Source organism: Protopterus annectens, chromosome 14.part0 (genome assembly GCF_019279795.1).
Source record: "Protopterus annectens isolate FY-2018-M chromosome 14.part0, PAN1.0, whole genome shotgun sequence".
In the NCBI taxonomy this organism is placed as follows: domain Eukaryota; kingdom Metazoa; phylum Chordata; order Ceratodontiformes; family Protopteridae; genus Protopterus; species Protopterus annectens.
The window spans coordinates 1,123,507,480-1,123,525,403 of record NC_056748.1 but is presented as its reverse complement, the minus strand read 5'-3'; the positions used below and the strand labels follow the sequence as shown (position 1 = coordinate 1,123,525,403).

The 17,924-nt window shown below is 44.8% G+C and overlaps 1 protein-coding gene across 3 annotated transcripts in view; it reads left to right on the top strand.

Annotated features, from left to right (window-relative positions):
* Positions 1-17,924, top strand: part of ZFYVE27 (zinc finger FYVE-type containing 27) — a 1,067,636-nt gene that overhangs the window by 397,408 nt on the left and 652,304 nt on the right. For all 3 annotated transcript variants that reach the window (XM_044056911.1, XM_044056910.1, XM_044056912.1), the window contains exon 7: positions 7,032-7,103. In XM_044056911.1, coding sequence (XP_043912846.1) covers positions 7,032-7,103 — 72 coding nt within the window. The remainder of the gene's footprint in view (positions 1-7,031; positions 7,104-17,924) is intronic.

Sequence of the window (17,924 nt, the reverse complement as noted above, 5' to 3'; positions counted from 1 at the left end):
GATAATGTGATAGTGTTCAATCTCGCCGTTTGTTCTTACACATGGGTTCGGAGCCGATCCTCGGCTCCGTGCCGGCCTCTTGCAAGCTCTGCATCGAGAAGAAGCTCGAGACAATCTAATACCCACAATCCCCTCTGCCTTTACCTCAGATCTAGTTTGCCGCTGCTTCGCTGGGAGCTAGCTCGAGCATCTAAAGTTAAGATATAACTTAATTTGTTATATTTTATTGGATATTTTTGTTCTATTTGATACTAGAAGGATAACTTGATATACTGAGTGATTGTGTGTTGAGTGGGTTAAATTCTCGGTACCGTTAATCTTATTAATCGGTTAGAGTTTTTCGGGGCCTACCAACCCTTCTTAATTTTAAAACGGATTCGACATTTAAATCGGATTTGACACTAATTTTTCGGATTTGACTTTAATACTGGACTTGTCTTTTTCTTGTGAAATGTCTGATAAGGTAAAATCAGGATTTAAGCGTTGTCAGTGTGGCCAGAAAATGTCAGTGACTGACAACCATAGTTCCTGCGTCTACTGCCTTGGCCCTCTCCACTTGCAAGAGGACTGTTCTATCTGTCACTCTTTTAGTGGGAGGGTCATGACAGATAGGCGCAGGAAACTCATGGACAGAGGTTTATTAAAACCTTCTTTTCAGGAGGCTCTGGATGCTTCTGACCAGGCATCGAAATCCTCTAAGGAATCGAAGACGGCGGAGCCCAAGTCATCGGCTCCGAGCACTTCAGCAAAAGTTAGATCACCGGTTCCACAGACTTCGGGCCGAGTGTTCAACTGGTATCGGTTCCTGAGCCTCGAGTCTTGGAACCGTGATGGAGCTCCCTCCTTCGACCTTATTGAGGTCGGCTCCGTCTTCGGTTCCTTCGACCCGTTCTTCTTCCAAACTCTCCGATATCGATGTGGATCATGTGGTGCAGAAGTTATTGGAGCATTCGCCCTGTCCAAACTTATTTCGGTTTCCACCCAGTTGGTGTCGAAACTTGAAGGCCTCCCAGTGTCTCCATCCATTCCTCCTCCGAGACCTGTTCAGTCTTTGGAGCTGGAAGAGGCTGATCTTCTGATTGTGGAGCCCTCGGGTCCAGAACCGCTTTTCTCGGTCTGTTCCTCTCACCTCGACTCCGGACCCGATACCGGAGTCTCGGAGCCGACGATCTGTCCTTGGTTCCGGGGCGAGAGTCGAACCGACGTTCGGTTCCGACTCTTCCCTCGGGCCTCGGCGGATCGATTCTCCGTCCTCGGGTCGATGCCTTGTGCCTGTTTCGGGATTCTTCCCATTTCTTCGAACCAGGAGATTCTTCGATGCGGGACCGGGCGCTCGACCTAATGAGGAAGGTGTTGTCTACCCAGACAACCACATCAGTGGAAGCAACCTCTCCTCCCCATAAAGGGCCGTTATCCTCCTCTGCACCCACGGCCACATCCAAGCGTCGGGCACCAGTGTCTCAGCCACCCCTGGAGGGTGCCCCTCTTCCTCGGAGGCTTCTTGGATGCTCCCACGAAGAAGTCCCTAGGAAAAGATTGTGTAAGAGGAGACACTTGGATTCTCCACAAGAATCCTTGACATCTGATACTGACTTAGATGAGTCAGAAGGGTCCCCTAAGTCACCTTCAGAAGATGTCTCTTTTTCGACATATTGGAGATCCTGAAACAGAGAGGTGACTGGCAGTCCCTTCCCTTCTGAGGATGAGTCAGTTTTGCTGAAGGCATTTGGTGCTCGCCCTTCTTCCTCCTGGGTCACTCCTCCCTTCACGAATTAATGGAACTAATTGCTCAAGGGCGGAGGCTCCTGACACAGTGGAACCAGTCCCAAGGAAACCCAATAAATACATCACGGCACCTCAGGACAAGACCTACTTAACAAAAGGAGTTCCAGTGGACGCTATGGTGGTGGCAGCGGCCACGAAAAGGAGATGTCAGAGTCTTCCTCATCTGTCCATCCCCTAATAAAGATTCTAGGACGATGGATAGGCGCATTTTTAGTTCAGCGGCTTTTCCATGCGATCCCTGAACTATTTGACCCATTTTACACGTCTACAGAGGGATCTAGTCAAAGAGTTGGGAGATACCCTCCAGGGTACTACAGATGCGGCTGTCTCAGAGAAAGTGACAGCAACTTAATACCCTTACATCCATTGTGAACTCGTCCATGAGGCTGATTTCCTACGCAGGTTCGAGTAGGGCAGCAGCTTCAGCGATTGCTCTTCGGACAATCCTGGATGCACTTATGTTCCTTTGGAAGCCTTCAAGTCTTCCTTTACTAACGCCCCATTTGACGGTGCCATTCTCTTTGGCCCCAAAGTAAAGGAGACCCTTACCGGTGTGAACAGGAGGGAAAGACTCTGTCTGCTGTCGGAGTCCGTTTTCCACCCCAACCAGACCGTGCCCCAAAGGGCAACGTGGTGGAAAAATGTGGTTTCAAAACCCCAAGGATCTTTCCCAGGCACACAGGGAGATGCCCCTCTAGAGGCAGAGGAGGGGCAGAGGTGGAAGACGCCGCCCAGGCGGCAGAGGGGTCCGCAACATCAAGGTGACAGGGATACACTCCTGGTAAACCTTTCCAGCACTCCTGAGAGGAGGCCCGACTGTCCTGCTCTGGAGGCAGTCGGGGTCGCTAGCTTTATACCCTCAGGCCTGGCAAAATATAACTACAGACAAGTGGGTAAAAGCGTGGTTACCAGAGGTTACAACATACCCTTTCTATCCCATCCCATTCCAAAGAAAAGACTCCCAGATGTACCCCATCTGCGAGAGCCAGCAGCTATAGAAATTTCAAAGCTGCTAGAAAAAAGAGTCATCCAACCAGTCCCAGCGGACCAGCAAGGATTCGGGACTTACTCAAGGTTCTTTTAGTTCCAAAGAAAACAGGGGACTGGAGGCCCATCCTGGACCTAAGCTACCTCAATACCTTCGTCAGGAAAGAAAAGTTCCGAATGGTCATGCTTCAATCGATCCTTCCATTCTTACAGAAGGACGACTGGATGTGCTCAATAGATCTAGAAGATGCATACTACCACATCAAAATGGCCAGGGCATCCAGAGATCATTTGTGCTTCCGGCTGGGGGCCAGTCACTTTCAATTTCGAGCCCTGCCCTTTGGTCTGACCTCAGCCCTCAGGGTCTTCACCAAATGCATGGCAGTGGTAGCGTCTCACTTGAGACGCCAAGGATTCCAGGTGTTTCCGTATCTGGACGACTGGCTCCTTTCTGCCACCACCCAGCGTCAACTATTACAGGCCAGAGACTTTACTCTTCAACTGTGTGTTCACCTAGGAATTTCCGTAAACTTCGGAAAATCCTTGCTTCAGCCATCACAAAATATCTTGTTCATAGGAGCAGAATTAAACACATGTCAGTTAATTCTAAGACTTCCCCCAGAAAGGATACTATCACTTCAGACTCACATACGTCTTCTACTTTTGTCAAGGAAATCTCCAGCAAAACTGGTACTGAAGGTTTTGGGACTCATGTCAAACTCCCTTATTGCAATACCCTTGGGAAGGCTGCACATGAGAGTCCTACAATGGCTACTGTTTGCACAATGGTCGTTTCAACAACTACCTCTAACACACGAGATTCTTATAACGAAAACATGCAAGACACATCTAAACTGGTGGCTTCAAACGTGCAACCTTTCCAAGGGGAGACCATTTGTGCTACCCACGCCTACAGTTACGGTGACCACGGACGCTTCCCTGATAGGGTGGGGGGGCATCTTTCAGGGACAGACAGTCCAAGGCGAATGGACCAATTTGGAGTACAATCTGCACATCAATGTTCTAGAGTTGAGGGCAGTGTTTCTAGCATTGCAACACTTTGCTCCCCTTCTTCCTCTAGGAACTATTGCAGTTCAGACGGACAACATGTCGGTAGTCTGGTACATAAACAAGCAAGGGGGAACCAAGTCCTATCAGCTATGCAGAGAGGCCATGAGAATCTGGCAGTGGGCGGAGTCCACGTGTCGCTTTCTAATAACGCACATCCCGGGTCTTCCAACGTCATAGCCGACAGGCTGAGCAGAGCAATTCTGTTACCGCAAGTGGTCCCTAAAACAGTCAGTGGCGAAAAGGATTTTTCGCGTGGGGCCAGCCTTCCTGCGATCTGTTTGCGTCTCCAATGAACGCCAAATGCAGGAGCTACTTTGCCCTATTACCCTCCAGGGAAGTCCCCAGGCGCACTGATTCACGATTGGCCCCGACTCCTGTACGATTTCCTCCATTTCCCCTGATATCAAAGTTTCTCCAGAAAGCCAGAAACCTTCACAGGACAATAATCCTCATTGCCCCATTCTGGCCTCGTCAAATTTGGTTTCCCTTCCTGAAGACACACTGCATTCGGGGACCCTGGATTCTGGACCCAGAGCCAGATCTATTGACTCACTCGTCAGGGGCTCCCCATCCCGCGTCCCTCCATCTAGCAGCTTGGTTGCTCCAATTCCCAACTTAGCCAGGTCTGATCTTCTTTCCAGCAGTTCGAATATATTGGTGGCTTCTCATAAAGCTTCCACTACTAAAACATATTCTAGTAAATGGAAGCGATTTGTATTCTCAAGTGGATCCTTTTATAGCTCCTTTGAATAAAATATTAGAGTTTTTAACGGACTTATTCCATCAGGGTGCTTCACCTGCTACACTAAGAGTTCAATTGGCTGCCATTTCAAATTTCCATGTGGAAGAATGTGGGGCTCCTTTAATGGCCCACAAACCTTGTAAAGCCTTTTTAAAAGGGGTTTTTCATATTAGACCACCAGTCATATCTCCTACGTCACCTTGGAGTCTAAACTTGTTGTTATCTAAATTAATGTTGCCCCCCTTTGAACCTGCCTCTTCTTGCCCATTAAAATTTTTGTCCTGCAAGACTCTCTTTTTGGTAGCCATTACTTCCGCTAGGCGAGTATCTGAACTTCAGGCTCTCTCCATCAAGCACCCTTATTTGATCTTTCACTCTGACAGAGTTTCTCTTCGAACTAATTCATCCTTCCTCCCTAAAGTGTGTTCTATTAACAATATTAATCAGTCCATTGAATTACCCACCTTCTTCAAAAACCACTCCAACAAAATGGAGTATATGTTGCACAAATTAGATGTTCACAGACAACTAAGATTTTACTTGGATAGAACAAAAGATCACAGAAAAACTGATCAACTTTTTGTGGCCTTTGCTGATAGCAGGAAAGGACTAGCGGTTACCAAAAGAACTCTTTCTAAGTGGCTAACGGATTGTATAATCTATGTCTATGATTCCTCAAATCTAACTCTCTTACACAAACCCAAAGGACATTCCACAAGGTCAGTGTCTACATCTCTGGCTCATGCAGCCCGCCTACCACTAGACGCTATTTCGGCTGCTACTTGGTCTAAGCCACATACATTCATTTCTCATTATAAGGTAGACAAGGCTTCTAGGGACAGAGCAACCTTTGGTTCCACTGTGCTCAAGAACGTCCTTCCGTGAGTTCCTCAGGAACAAGGAGCTAGGACGCTACCCATGTGTAAGAACAACGGCGAGATTGAACACTATCACATATAGAAGTTATGTCCTTACCATAACGCTCCATGTGGAGTGTTCATCTGCCTTTGTTCTTACATTCCCACCCTCCCCCTTAAGAAGAACGTTTGATGCCTGGCCGAGCATTCTGCTTCTGCTTTGCAGATGTTGTGTACATAGTTGGCATGTATATATATATATGTCTATTTGTTCTTTTATATATATAGTTATGTATAGACTATTATTTCTGTGCATATGTGATGTAAGCATGAATGTGCTCTCTCTAGAGATTGGTTTGCTTGCAAACTAGATCTGAGGTAAAGGCAGAGGGGGATTGTGGGTATTAGATTGTCTCGAGCTTCTTCTCGATGCAGAGCTTGCAAGAGGCCGGCACGGAGCCGAGGATCGGCTCCGAACCCATGTGTAAGAACAAAGGCGAGATGAACACTCCACATGGAACGTTATGGTAAGGACATAACTTCTATTTCCATACTTTCATGTTCTTTTATTTTTTATTATTAAATATATTTCAAGTTTTCATTGTGGCTGTTCCTTTAGAGAATATTTTAAACTTTGATGGTACTTATGTCTGTTTGGTGACCCTGTGGCCACTCATGAAAGCCTTACTGCTTTGGTCAAACAATATAATTTGTATTAACATTAATTTCACTGAATATAATTGGGTAGCCTTGTAAGAGCCTTACAGTAGCGGGCTTTGGAGTACCTGGTGGTAGTAACTACCTTATAGTCTAGAGTGAAGGGAACATAGCTAGTAAATCTCTGCCAGCCTTTGCCTTGGGTGGGGTTTTGTGTGTGTGTGTGTGTGTGTGTGTGTGTGTGTGTGTGTGTGTGTGTGTGTGTGTGTGTGTGTGTGTGCTGCTTGGAGGAGAGGTATGAAGCACTGGTTTCACAAGAGAGGGTGCTGAAGGACTTGGCGGGGACACTTGGGTGAGGACTTAACTCTACAGCTGTGCCAGTGGGGAGTGTCATTAGGGCCCTGAAGAGAGAAAGAGAGAGAGAAATCCAGACCTTGGACTGGGTGTGTTCCCTGAATGCTCTTAAGAGAAATTGTGCTTGATGCAGAGAGCTGAATCTGGAACTAGTGGGTGTATCCATTTTTGTTCCAAGTGAACATCCCTCTCTAGTATCAGTGGTGATGGTTCAGGCTCCTTAATTACTGGCCCAGAGTGGGGACATCACAGTGACCTCCACAGAGGTTATGGTGACTAACCTGTGAACCCCAAAGAGTAGTGAACTAAAGCATTCTCAGTAACAGAAGTGAGAGTCATTCTAACTGATTGCATGTAGCTAATTTTGCTCAAACATTCATTCAATCCTTGTAGAATCCAAACACAGAACACTTGTCATGTGATTCTAGAGACTTATGTGATCTACCTTGAGCAAATGAGTTGCCTTGTCTTTGGTGTTTGCTGGCTGCAGACGTAGAACAACAGGTAGTAATGACTGTACACGGCAGAGTGACCACCACAACAAATGACCATTATCTTTCTTGTCATTTCCCTGACAGGACCTGTCTCCAGGCAGTGTGGAGGAGACTGAGGAGATGGAGGTGGAAGATGAATTCAAGGACGCAATTGAGGTACATTTTGGGCTTATTGCATCAGTAGTTTGTGGCTGATTTGCAGATAGATAATGTAGAACTAAGTTTAGAAACATTCATGTTGTCTTCAATTGACCACACCAAGAAAACATTCTATATGCTCTTTTGTGGAACATATTTAAATGCAGATTTCAGAAGATTAAACCTTATAGTTATTTGTAGAGATTCATTGACAAAGGTACAGTGAAACATTTGGTATAACTTGGTACTGTACAAGATACTGTTCATCCTTGTTTGTTATTAAGCCTTTTGTACAGGCAGAGAACTGTTTGTATCATAATGGCATTTGATGTTTTTTTTAGTATTTATGGCGGTCTTCTCAGCAACACTTCTTATTTTAGGGAGTGACTAATAGGCTGACTTGAGGGCAGTCCTGATTGTTGCAGAAGTCAGTATAGCTCTCACTGGATAAGGCTCGTCAGCAGAAACTTGATTTAATCCTTCATGTAGTAATAGCATTACTCACTCTTGAAACTAGACACTTTCTAATTCTTGCCAGTCCACATAACAATATTGGATCATAGGAGGTTACTAGGCTAATTTCCCTGGGGCCCTTACAAATCTAGCCAATTGTTTATCCCCAAAAAAGAAACCTCACTCAGCACCTGTAGCCCCTGTCAGTAAGGGACAAAGGTGGAACCTCTGGGATAAATTTGTCGTTTCCTATCCACTCAACAAGGTTGCACTTGAAGAGGGTCAGCGAGGTACTCTCTTTGACATGTATGGGAAGTCTATTCCACAGACAGGGTCGCTGGGAGACAAACCTGTCTCTCCAGAAGTTTTATTGATGTTGCATATTAGATTCAGGTATTTCAAGCGGGTAATGCGCGATGAGTTAGACTTACAGATATAGGTTCATAGGTTCATAGGTCTATACTAGGCTATCTGCCCTAAGGCATTTATAAGCCTAGCCCAAATTATTGTGGCTTACGCCACCCCTTATATGAAAAAATACTGTGCCCATTAGTTTGTTGTGCCTCTGTCCAGCAGTGACCCAGAGATGATTCCGATCTCCCATCCACAGGTCTAGATTTCTCTTGAACAGAGTCAGCGAGGTGCTCTGCCTCACATGGACCGGGATTTTATTCCACAGCATAGGGAGTCTCTGAGTGATAAATCTATCCCTCCAGCACGTCCTATTTATATCCAGGTTTAAGTCGCTTGCTCTAGTGGTTTTGGTGGATTTGGATTTTTGAGGTGGAGCATGTCCATTAATTCGGGTTGGACATGGCCTTGTATGTCAGGCACATGTCACCTCTGAGCAGACGGTATGCGACTGAATAGAGCTGGAGTTTCTTCAATCTGGCAGCATATGACAGATTTTGGAGTCCCTTTATCCTTTTGGTGAGGAACTTTTGGGGTCTCTCCAATTGCTGCAGATGTCGGGTGAGATACATCCCTAATGGGGCATTGTACTCATTGGTCTGATAAGTGAAGAGTACAGGGGAACAATGACCTCACTAGATCTGGATGTGAATCCTTCATGATCAGGTGGGCAATGTAGAAGGTCTTTCTAACCACTTTAGCAATGTGAGTGTTCAAAGAAAGGCCACTGTCAACCTGGGTCCCCAGGTCCCTGATAACCTCTTCTGTGCTTAGTGGATTGCCACCTATATGGTAGCTTGGGGTTACCTTGTTTTTCCCAAGGGTATGACTATACATTTTTGGCGTTTAACTTCAGGCCATGGCTCTGGCACCAGCTATCTGTTTCCGTGAGTCCCTTCTGAAGGATATCAGTGTCCGATGCACTTTCCACTATGGCCCAGTTTGCAGTCATCTGCAAACTTTGTCAGCCAAAGTCCTCCCATGTTGGCCTGTACTTCTGAGAAGTAGATGCCAAACAATAGGGGCCAAGGATGTGGGACACCACTTGTGACCGGCTTGGAGTCTGACACAGCGCCAGCAACTCTAACCCTGTGGGTTCTGTCCTTAAGCCAGTTTGCAACCCATCTTGTGACATATGGGTTTACATTTAAGCTGGTTTTTCTACAATACCAGTGGGGTATTGTGTTGCAAGGTCAAGGTAGGCTGTATGGACTGCCTTTCCTCATCAATGGCCTTGGTGACTATTTCAAGAAGTCGACCAAGTTCAAAAGGCATGATCTTCCCTTGACAAAGCCAAACTGGGTCGGGTCCAATGTCTGCAAGTCCCTATATCTTTGTTTATGAGCTCCATTATGATCCTCTCCATAGCTTTGCAGACTAGACTTGTTAAGCTTATGGGGCAATTACACAGGGTCCGTAGAGGCACCACCTTTGTGGAGTGGGACCACAGTTGCCGTCACTCCTTGGGCACGTATCCTGTGGTAAGGCTGAGATTAAACAGCTGCCTTATGCGGGTTTAATTCCTCATTTAGCTCGGTAGCACACAGCCGGGGACACCATCCGTCCCATTGATGCTGTGTTTTTAGCTTTAGAGAGAGCAGCTTTCCGCGCATTTGAGATGTCCGGGAGGCTACACTGGCTGGGATAGTTATCTCTCCTTTAGGGGAGAGGGGTGAAGTTTGCACTGAACCTGTCTGCCAGTATGTTGGCAATGTCTGTGGGTTCAGTGATTTTGTATCATTTTGGACTAATTCTGAGCATATCTGTGAGTTTCCACCCAGGTTCCTAACATAGCTGAAAAAGGCCTTATGATTGTCCTTTGAATCCATGGCAATTTTTCTCTCAAAATTGGCCTTAGTTGATTTTATGAGTGTTTTTACTAATAATGATCAGGGTGACTTCCCTTTTATGGATTTTGTTCTATCATGTAATAGCTTTCTCCTCTTATTGTAAAGTTTGTTAATGGCTGGGGTCCACCAGACTGGACGCTTGCCCTTTGTGGAAAGAGTCTTGGTTTTATTTGGGATTGCCTGATCCATGCAGTCCTGGAGGTGTTCATAGAAGGCATTTGTAAGGGCTTCCGATTGGGTTGTGGTTTCCTCTGACTCAGGGGCCTTGAAGGATACCACACCAGTCTTGAGTAGTGTGAAGTTTGCTTTAGAGAAGTTCTTCACTATGGTCTTTTGTTTGGGGTGGGGCGGGATGTGGATTTCCAGTGAGATTAGTTTATGATCAGATCTCACCAATGAGGGATATACTTCCGTGTGGAGCATTTTGTCCCCATGTTTGTGACAATGAGATCTAGTATATTTTCTCGGAACAGTGACTAGCTGTTCCATGGCATTTGAATTTATGAACTCCAGGAACCAGAAAGTTAGGGCTTGAGTAATGTTCCCAGTCTATATTCGGGTAGTTGAAGTCACCCAATATGATGGTGTTTGGAGATACATTTATACCCTCCAGTGTCTTCAGGAAGGCTGTGTGGGGTTCCTGAGTTTGAGAGGGTGGCCTGTAGCATGCTACAATTTGTAGAGCAGTTTTGCCTATTGTTAGTTGCACCTGGATGGTTTCCAAGCTTCATGCGTTGCACCAACCTGGAGGTGTGAGTATCCTTTATGAATATGGATACACCTCCTTTTGTGGAGTGGTCCGGTTTTGGGGCGGAGCATAATATGAGAGTAAAACCAACCAGGTTTCAGTTACAGCACAGACATCGATGTTCTCCATACTGAGAAGGGCCTCGAGTGTGTGCATTTTGAGATTTAGACTTCTGGCATTGAGCAGCATTACCCTCAATTTCTTCCCATTTTGCTTTCTAGGGTGGTAGGTTTAGAATTTGAGCCTTGCCTAAAAAGGCACTATGGGGTGGCAAGAGCCTTAGCCAATATCCGAATCCCAGGGTGACAGGTGCAAGCCGCCCTTTTAAGCAGCGTGGCTTGTCAAGCATGTCATCCCAGGCAGACAGACACTGGATCCCCTTTGAATGACACCAGACATTAAGCCAATTGTTAAAGCTGATCATCTTGTCTCTATATTGTGGCATCATTCTTGGTGAAGGAAGGATACTGCTCAGGGTTAGGGTCATACCTGCCTGGGCTACATAATCAGAGAGCTCCTCTATGTCTCTTTTCATGCAGTCCAGGGAGGAACGTCTCAGGAACGTCTATGGAGCATCTCTAGTAGGCCAGGGTCCGATATTGCTTTGTAGGAGAGACACAAATGACTTCTGAGCAATCTATATGACACCGAGTAGAACGATAGTGATTTGAGCCTGTCCGGATTGGACAGGTGTTGCAGGCCATGGATTCTCTTTTTGACGTATTTCTGTGGCCTTTCCAGTTGATGCAGGTGTTTGGAGAGGTACATTCCAAACGGGGCGTTATACTCAATTATTGGTCTGAGGGGGGAGGATTATAGAGAGGTAATAACCTCCTTTTTTCTGGATGCAGTGCCTTTACTTACGAGATGAACCAAGTAAAAGTCTTTTTTGAACACTGCCGCTACACGATGGTCAAATGCGAGATTGTTGTCAACCTGAGTTCCAAGGTCTCTCACCACAGATTGTGTGCTTAGGCGGTTGCCGTTGATGTGGTAATCAGTAGGGGCCATATTTCTGCTAAATGGCATGATAATACATTTTTTGCATTTAATGTAAGGCTATGACATTGACACCAGTCATTTGCTGCTGTGAGACCCTCTTGCAGTATGTTAGCATCATTTGGGGAGTCATTGACAGCACCCAACTGACAGTCATCTGCAGACTTAATCAGCCACAGGCCCTTTGTCTTTGCCTGGCCCTCTGAGAAGTAGATGCCAAACAGTAGGGGTCCCAGGACAGATATATATTCCGCATTATGTAGACTGCCGCCTATGTGGTAGTTCATAGGTACAGAGTTTTTACCAAAGGGGATGACAGTGCACTTTTTGGCATTGAGCTTGAGGCCATGGCTCTGACACCAGGCATCTGCCTCAGTGAGGCCCTTCTGTAAGATGTCCACATCATTTGGGGGCTCAACTATGGCTCCTAGTTTGCAGTCATCTGCAAACTTCGTTAGCCAAAGGCTTTCTGTGTTAGCCTGTATTTCAGAGAAGTAGATACCAAACAGGAGCGGTCCCAGGACTGAACCCTGTGGTACTCCACTTGTCAGTGATTTGATTTCAGATTTGGTGTCTGCAACTTTTACAGTGTGGGTTCTGTCAGTGATCCAATTGGCAACCCATCTTGCGACGTAAGGATTTATACCTAGTTTAGTGAGTTTAGCTATAAATAGGGGATGGTGTCGAAAGCCTTGGCGAGGTCAAGTTAGGCTGTGTGAACCACCTTACCCTCATCTATGGCTAGTGTGACTGCCTCAAAGAAGTCGATCAGGTTTAGGAGGCATGATTTGCCTTTCACAAACCCGAACTGGGTGGGGTCCAGAGTTTGGAGGTTACCGATGTTTTTGTTTATGAATTCCATGATGATACTTTCCATGGCCTTACAGACCAGACTCATCAGGCTAATAGGGCAATAATTCCCGGGATCAGTTGTGGCTCCCCTTTGTGGAGTGGGATAACTGTTGCTGTGTGCCATTCAGTAGGCACAAAGCCTGATGTGAGGCTATGATTGAACATGGTGCTTAGGTGGGGAGCCAGTTCGTTCTGAAGTTTGTGTAAAACGCAGCCTGGTATGTTGTCCGGTCCCATGGATGCTGTGTTTTTGGCTTTAGAGAGTGCAGCTTTTACCTGCATAGTTGTGATTACAGGGACTCTGCATTCTTCCTGCATAGATATGGGCCCTTTAGGGGGTGAGAGAGGGGTAAAGTTAGCACTGAACCTATCTGCCAGGATGTTGGCAATATCAGTTGGTTCTGTAATTTTCATGCCGTTGTACCGTAACTCAGAGCAGATCTGGGCGTTTCCATTTAGATTCTTGACATATCTATAGAATGCTTTGTGGTTGTCCCTAGAATCAGTGGCGATTTTGTTTTCGTAGCAAGCTTTGGAGGATCTTATAAAGGATCTCAGCTTCTTACTGAGGCTGACCCGGGAACTCCTCCGCTCATGAGATTTTTCTGTCTTTTGCAACAGTTTCTTCCTTCAGTTGTAGAGTTTGTTTAGGGTTTAGGTTTGTTTGTTTGTTTTTTTAGAGGATAATTTCTTGGTTCTGTTTGGGATAGCACAATCCATGCACTCGTGTAAGTGCCTATAGAGTGCATCTTTGTAGGATTCAGCAGTTGTAACTGTATTGTCCATCTGCATGGGTGTCTTGAAGTTCACCACTTCTGTCTTAAGAAGCATGAAGTTGGCTTTGGAGAAAATTTTTACCATGGTTTCCTTATTGGGGGTGGGGGCAGGATGTAGATATCTAGAGTGATTAGCTTATGGTCGGATCTGACCAACGAGGAGTTGACTTCAGGTGTGGAATGCCGGTCACACATGTTGGTAATGACTTGGTCTAGGATATTGTTGCCCCTGGTGGGGTGTGGATAAGTTGATCTAGGGCACTGGAATTTATGAATTCCAGAAAGAGTTGTGCAAAGGAGTTGGTACATGAGTAGTTTTCCCAGTTAATGGTGGGGTAGTTGAAATTGCCCATTATTAGGATGTTTGGATGAACCCTAATATTTTTCAGTATATCAAGAAAAGAGGAGTGGGAATCCTGGGGCATGGTGGAGGATTTGTAGCAAGCTACAATTCGGATTGCAGTTTTGCCCAGAGTTAGCTGCACTTGGATAACCTCGGATGCATTATGCTGAGCAACTAGCCTGGAGGTGTGGATGTCCTTAATGAATATGGACACACCTCCACCTTTGGTGTTCCGGTCCAGGTTAGGTGGCCGAAAAGTGTGGTATGAGATATAGCCTAGTAATACAGGGATGCTCTCTGGAGCCTTGAACCAGGTCTCAGTCACTGCACAGATATTGATGTTCTCCATTTTAAGGAGTGCCTTGAGGGAGTACATTTTGAGATTTAGATTTCTAGCATTGAGTGGCATTACCCTCAGTTTTTGCTTGCCTGTTCCTGTTACGGTGGTGAATTTGTCATTTGAACCTTACGTAAAAAAGGCACTATAGGGGCAGCAAGAGCCTTAGCCAGTATCCGGAATACCAGGGGTGACAGGTGTAGGCCATCTCTGGCAAAGCATCGTAGTCTGTCGACCATGTCGCCCCAGGCAGACAGATACTGGATCCCCTTAGAATTACATCAGAAGCTTAGCCAATTGTTGAAGTCAATCATTTTATCCTTGTACTGCGGTATCATTCTGGGTGATGGCAGGATGTTACTCAGGGCTAGGGTCATACCTGCCTGGGCTACAAGATCAGAGAGCTCTTCCATGTCTCTTTTCATGTAGTCCAGGGAGGTATGCCTCAGGTCATTCACACCAACATGGAGAACGACAGAGTCATATTTGTACTTGTTGTGGAGTGACCTGAGTGCGTGGGTTATGTGGCGGATCCTGGCACCTGACAGGCAGCTGACAGTAACCTTCTCCTTGTTTGGCCTGGTGAGTAAGACATCAGTGTGCCTGACTATAGTGTCACCTATGACTAGTGTGTTGTTTTGATTTATGGGCTGTGATTGAGTGGCACACTGAGTCTGTGGGCTGTGTCTCATTTGGATTGTGTTGGGGGGGTGGAGATTGCTTGTGTTTCTGCTTTGGAGGTCTCTGTTTGAGCAGATTATTATTGAGAGCCTCCATTAATGTTTTTGTGTTTCTATGTGTGGATTTTGGTGGTGTAGGTTTAGTGGGACTATGTGATGAGTGTGGTGTGGTGCAAGTGTTTACCCACTCCTCTTGAATGTCAAGTTCAGTCTTGGTTGGAGAGAGATTTACCTCCAGTTTGGCTAGATACGTGCATCTCTCACACTTTGTAGTGTTGGGTGGTAGGAACAGAGGGTTGTCTGTATATATGACGCAATTGCTACATTGCCGCAAGATGCCTAGATTCATCAGATAGACAGGAGAAAACACTGGGAGCTGACCCTTGGACATGCCTGAATAAAAAACTGTTTTCCTCTAGAGAAGTGAGGACAAAAACTGTTTTCCTCTAGGTAAATGAGGAAAGTTGAGTGTTGTAGTAATTTGTAGCTTATTTAGTGCTTACAACAAGTTCTGAACAAGTGCTGAGCCTGAATAAGCAAATTCAAGTGCTAAAACTAACAATCTGTATCTGAACCAGACTAGTTACAGGAAAGAAACAAGTGCAAATGCAGACTTTTAAATCAGGAAGTTGAGAGAGATGGAAAAACTGCACAAATGGTCAGTAACTACAATTTCTGCGCTAGAAACCACTCGTTATGTGGTAGATAGGTTACCTAGTGCTTACCACTCCCACTGATAAGCTAGCAAGCTTCCCTCCAACACAGACAGGCTGTGGGGGCTCAGAAGCTTACAAACAGTCCTGGACACAGCAAATCTGTATCTGGACTAGACTAGTTACAGGAAAGGAGGGAAACAAGTGCAGTTTTTTTTTGTTACAGTTAAGCAGAACACAGGGAGATTCTAGCAAAGTTTTTTGTAAAGGAAAGGGAGAGAGGAGAAGCAAAAGATAACTCAGCCTTCTCAAATGTTCTCTCTGTATTCGGTAGCCAATGACAGTAAACTGGGGGGAGTGTCCCAGATCAGATTTACTGTAGGGGCGGGCAACTGCAAAGCCACCAAGTATAACAGCATGATCTTTTGTAGCAAAACCTGGGAACTTTACTGGCACACAATTAGATGACTTGCTTAAGATTCTTGAGGAGCTCTGTTTTTTTTTTTACTTTGAGATTATAGATTTAAGATGATAAGATGCTTAAAAGCAGGATTATTGGACGAGTAAAGGTGAGGGGCATCATAGCCCTTGGAAGATGATAATTTTTCATCGGTGATTTTGGAGCTGTCCTTAATTTAGGCAAAAAGGAAGTGGGAGTGAGGGTTAACATAAGCTTTGATGGAAAGTGCATCCTACGAAGGAAGGGGTGTATCCGTGAGCTAGTCATCATTGGTCTTGCTGGGGTGACAGAACCACTAGCTAAGAGTTAGTGTCACCCTGTGGTTAACTATCCCTGCAGTGATGCTGACAAAAACAGATGTTAGCTCTTACAAGAGGCACACCTCATGCATTTTTTAACAGAATGGAAATGTGACAGAAAGTGAGAATTGTGGAAAAACTGTGGGATGCTCAGGGAGGAAGGAAGAAACAAATTAAGGGTTTTGCTATCAAGTCATTGTAACTTCTACACATGCAAATAGTCAGTGATGTTCACGGATGCTACTTTCAGTTCTGCTAGAGTTTTCATCTTTCTTGATGGAATTTGTTTTGATGAATGTCTCCAAATATGTATGCATTCGCTGAAACCACTGTTGTTGAGTCAACATTTATCCTGTCAAAAGTATAAGAAGATATGGCAGAGAATAACCACAGAAGAAGGCAGGTGCCCCAACGTTCACTAGTAATCACAAAAAAAGCACCAGAATCCAGGAAAAGTGGCACGAACAGTTTAATTCACTAACGCTGAAACTTCACAACACGTTTTCGTCCTTGACTTCATCAGATACCAACACTCTTGGTGCACTCATCTTAAATACATTAACTAATTAATGGTAGCCAATGACAAACAAATTGATTAATTAGAGTTAGTTAAAAGCACATACACATATATATACACACACAGATTATACTTCCTAAAACCACCATAAAATTCATACCCTATAATAAACCACAAATACAAAACTTGAATGCTTGTGAATATAAATTTAAATATATAAAAATGAAGATATGGCAGAGATGTCAAGTGGACTAGTTCAATAATCTGATGAGGCAGGCATACCCCATGGTAAATGTGCATTTGTATCTGTGTATTGTGTGAGGGAGGAGGGACAAAAAACATATCTGTGAACTAGCCACTTGGCAGTGAATCTGAACCAGCAGATTCTGGGAGATCCTGAAGAAGGAAATCCTCAGGATTGTGAAGAACTGGTAAAAGATATGCTTCAGCTATACTGAAAATTGTAGGGCTGCCTAGAAAAATATTGTATCCATGTTAAATGGGGAAGGATAGTGCAGGACAGCTGCTGTAGATCAGACAAAATTATAGACACAGTTCTTACTCTGCATATTTACACCAGAAAGGCAAGAGGAAGTGTTAGCAAGGCATGATAGGGAAGAAGTTTGTGGCATTTGAGCTTTTCTTGCAGGACTTGCCATAAAGTAAGTAGGTCCCCTGTAAACACTAGCATTAACAGTCTCAGCTCAAGATAGAAAGAGGCTACCAGAAGGAGAAATGTTCCTGGAATCTACAGTATTGGCTAACATGGAGATTGCTCTTCGATTCATTGTGAAACGAGGAGCTTCTAGAAACCCCAGGAAGCTTACTAATGGAGATTTTGTTGTCAGATGGTTGTTTATTAAACAGGATCCTGTACAATATTAACTCTTGATTGGTTTCTATCTAGCCCACCACTCTTGCTAGGAATAACAAGGAATAGATTTTTCCGAACTAAGTAGCCATTTCTATCAGAAAAGTAGTACACCTGTGAGTGCAACAGTTGTACTTGGCAACATTATGCATATAAGCTTTGTTACCAGGGAGATACAGTGCTCAGGAAGTGTGCAAGAAATTAAGTAAACTGGGAAAAGTCCGCACCATTGATTGGAGTTTTAAGGAGTATACTTGTCAGTAGCTATGTACATATAGTCTACAGAATTTCCTATTGAGCATAGAGAATGTAGGAGGTGCCTGCCTAGAGAGTGGCGTGTTTTTTTTAATTTTTTTTATTTTATAAATTTGTTAAACAGGTAAACCCACTGGTTACAAGTTTCCCTTTTCAGGGGCTACCTCGGAGCACTGTTTGTAAAAACTTATCTGACTAACTGGGTAGGACCTCTTCTGTCAATACATCTGTAAAGAATTACCTTTTTTAATACAGCTGTGACTGTAGACTCTCCATTCTAGACATTATCTGAGTTATTTGATTTTCTGCATCATATAGTACATACAGATATTTTA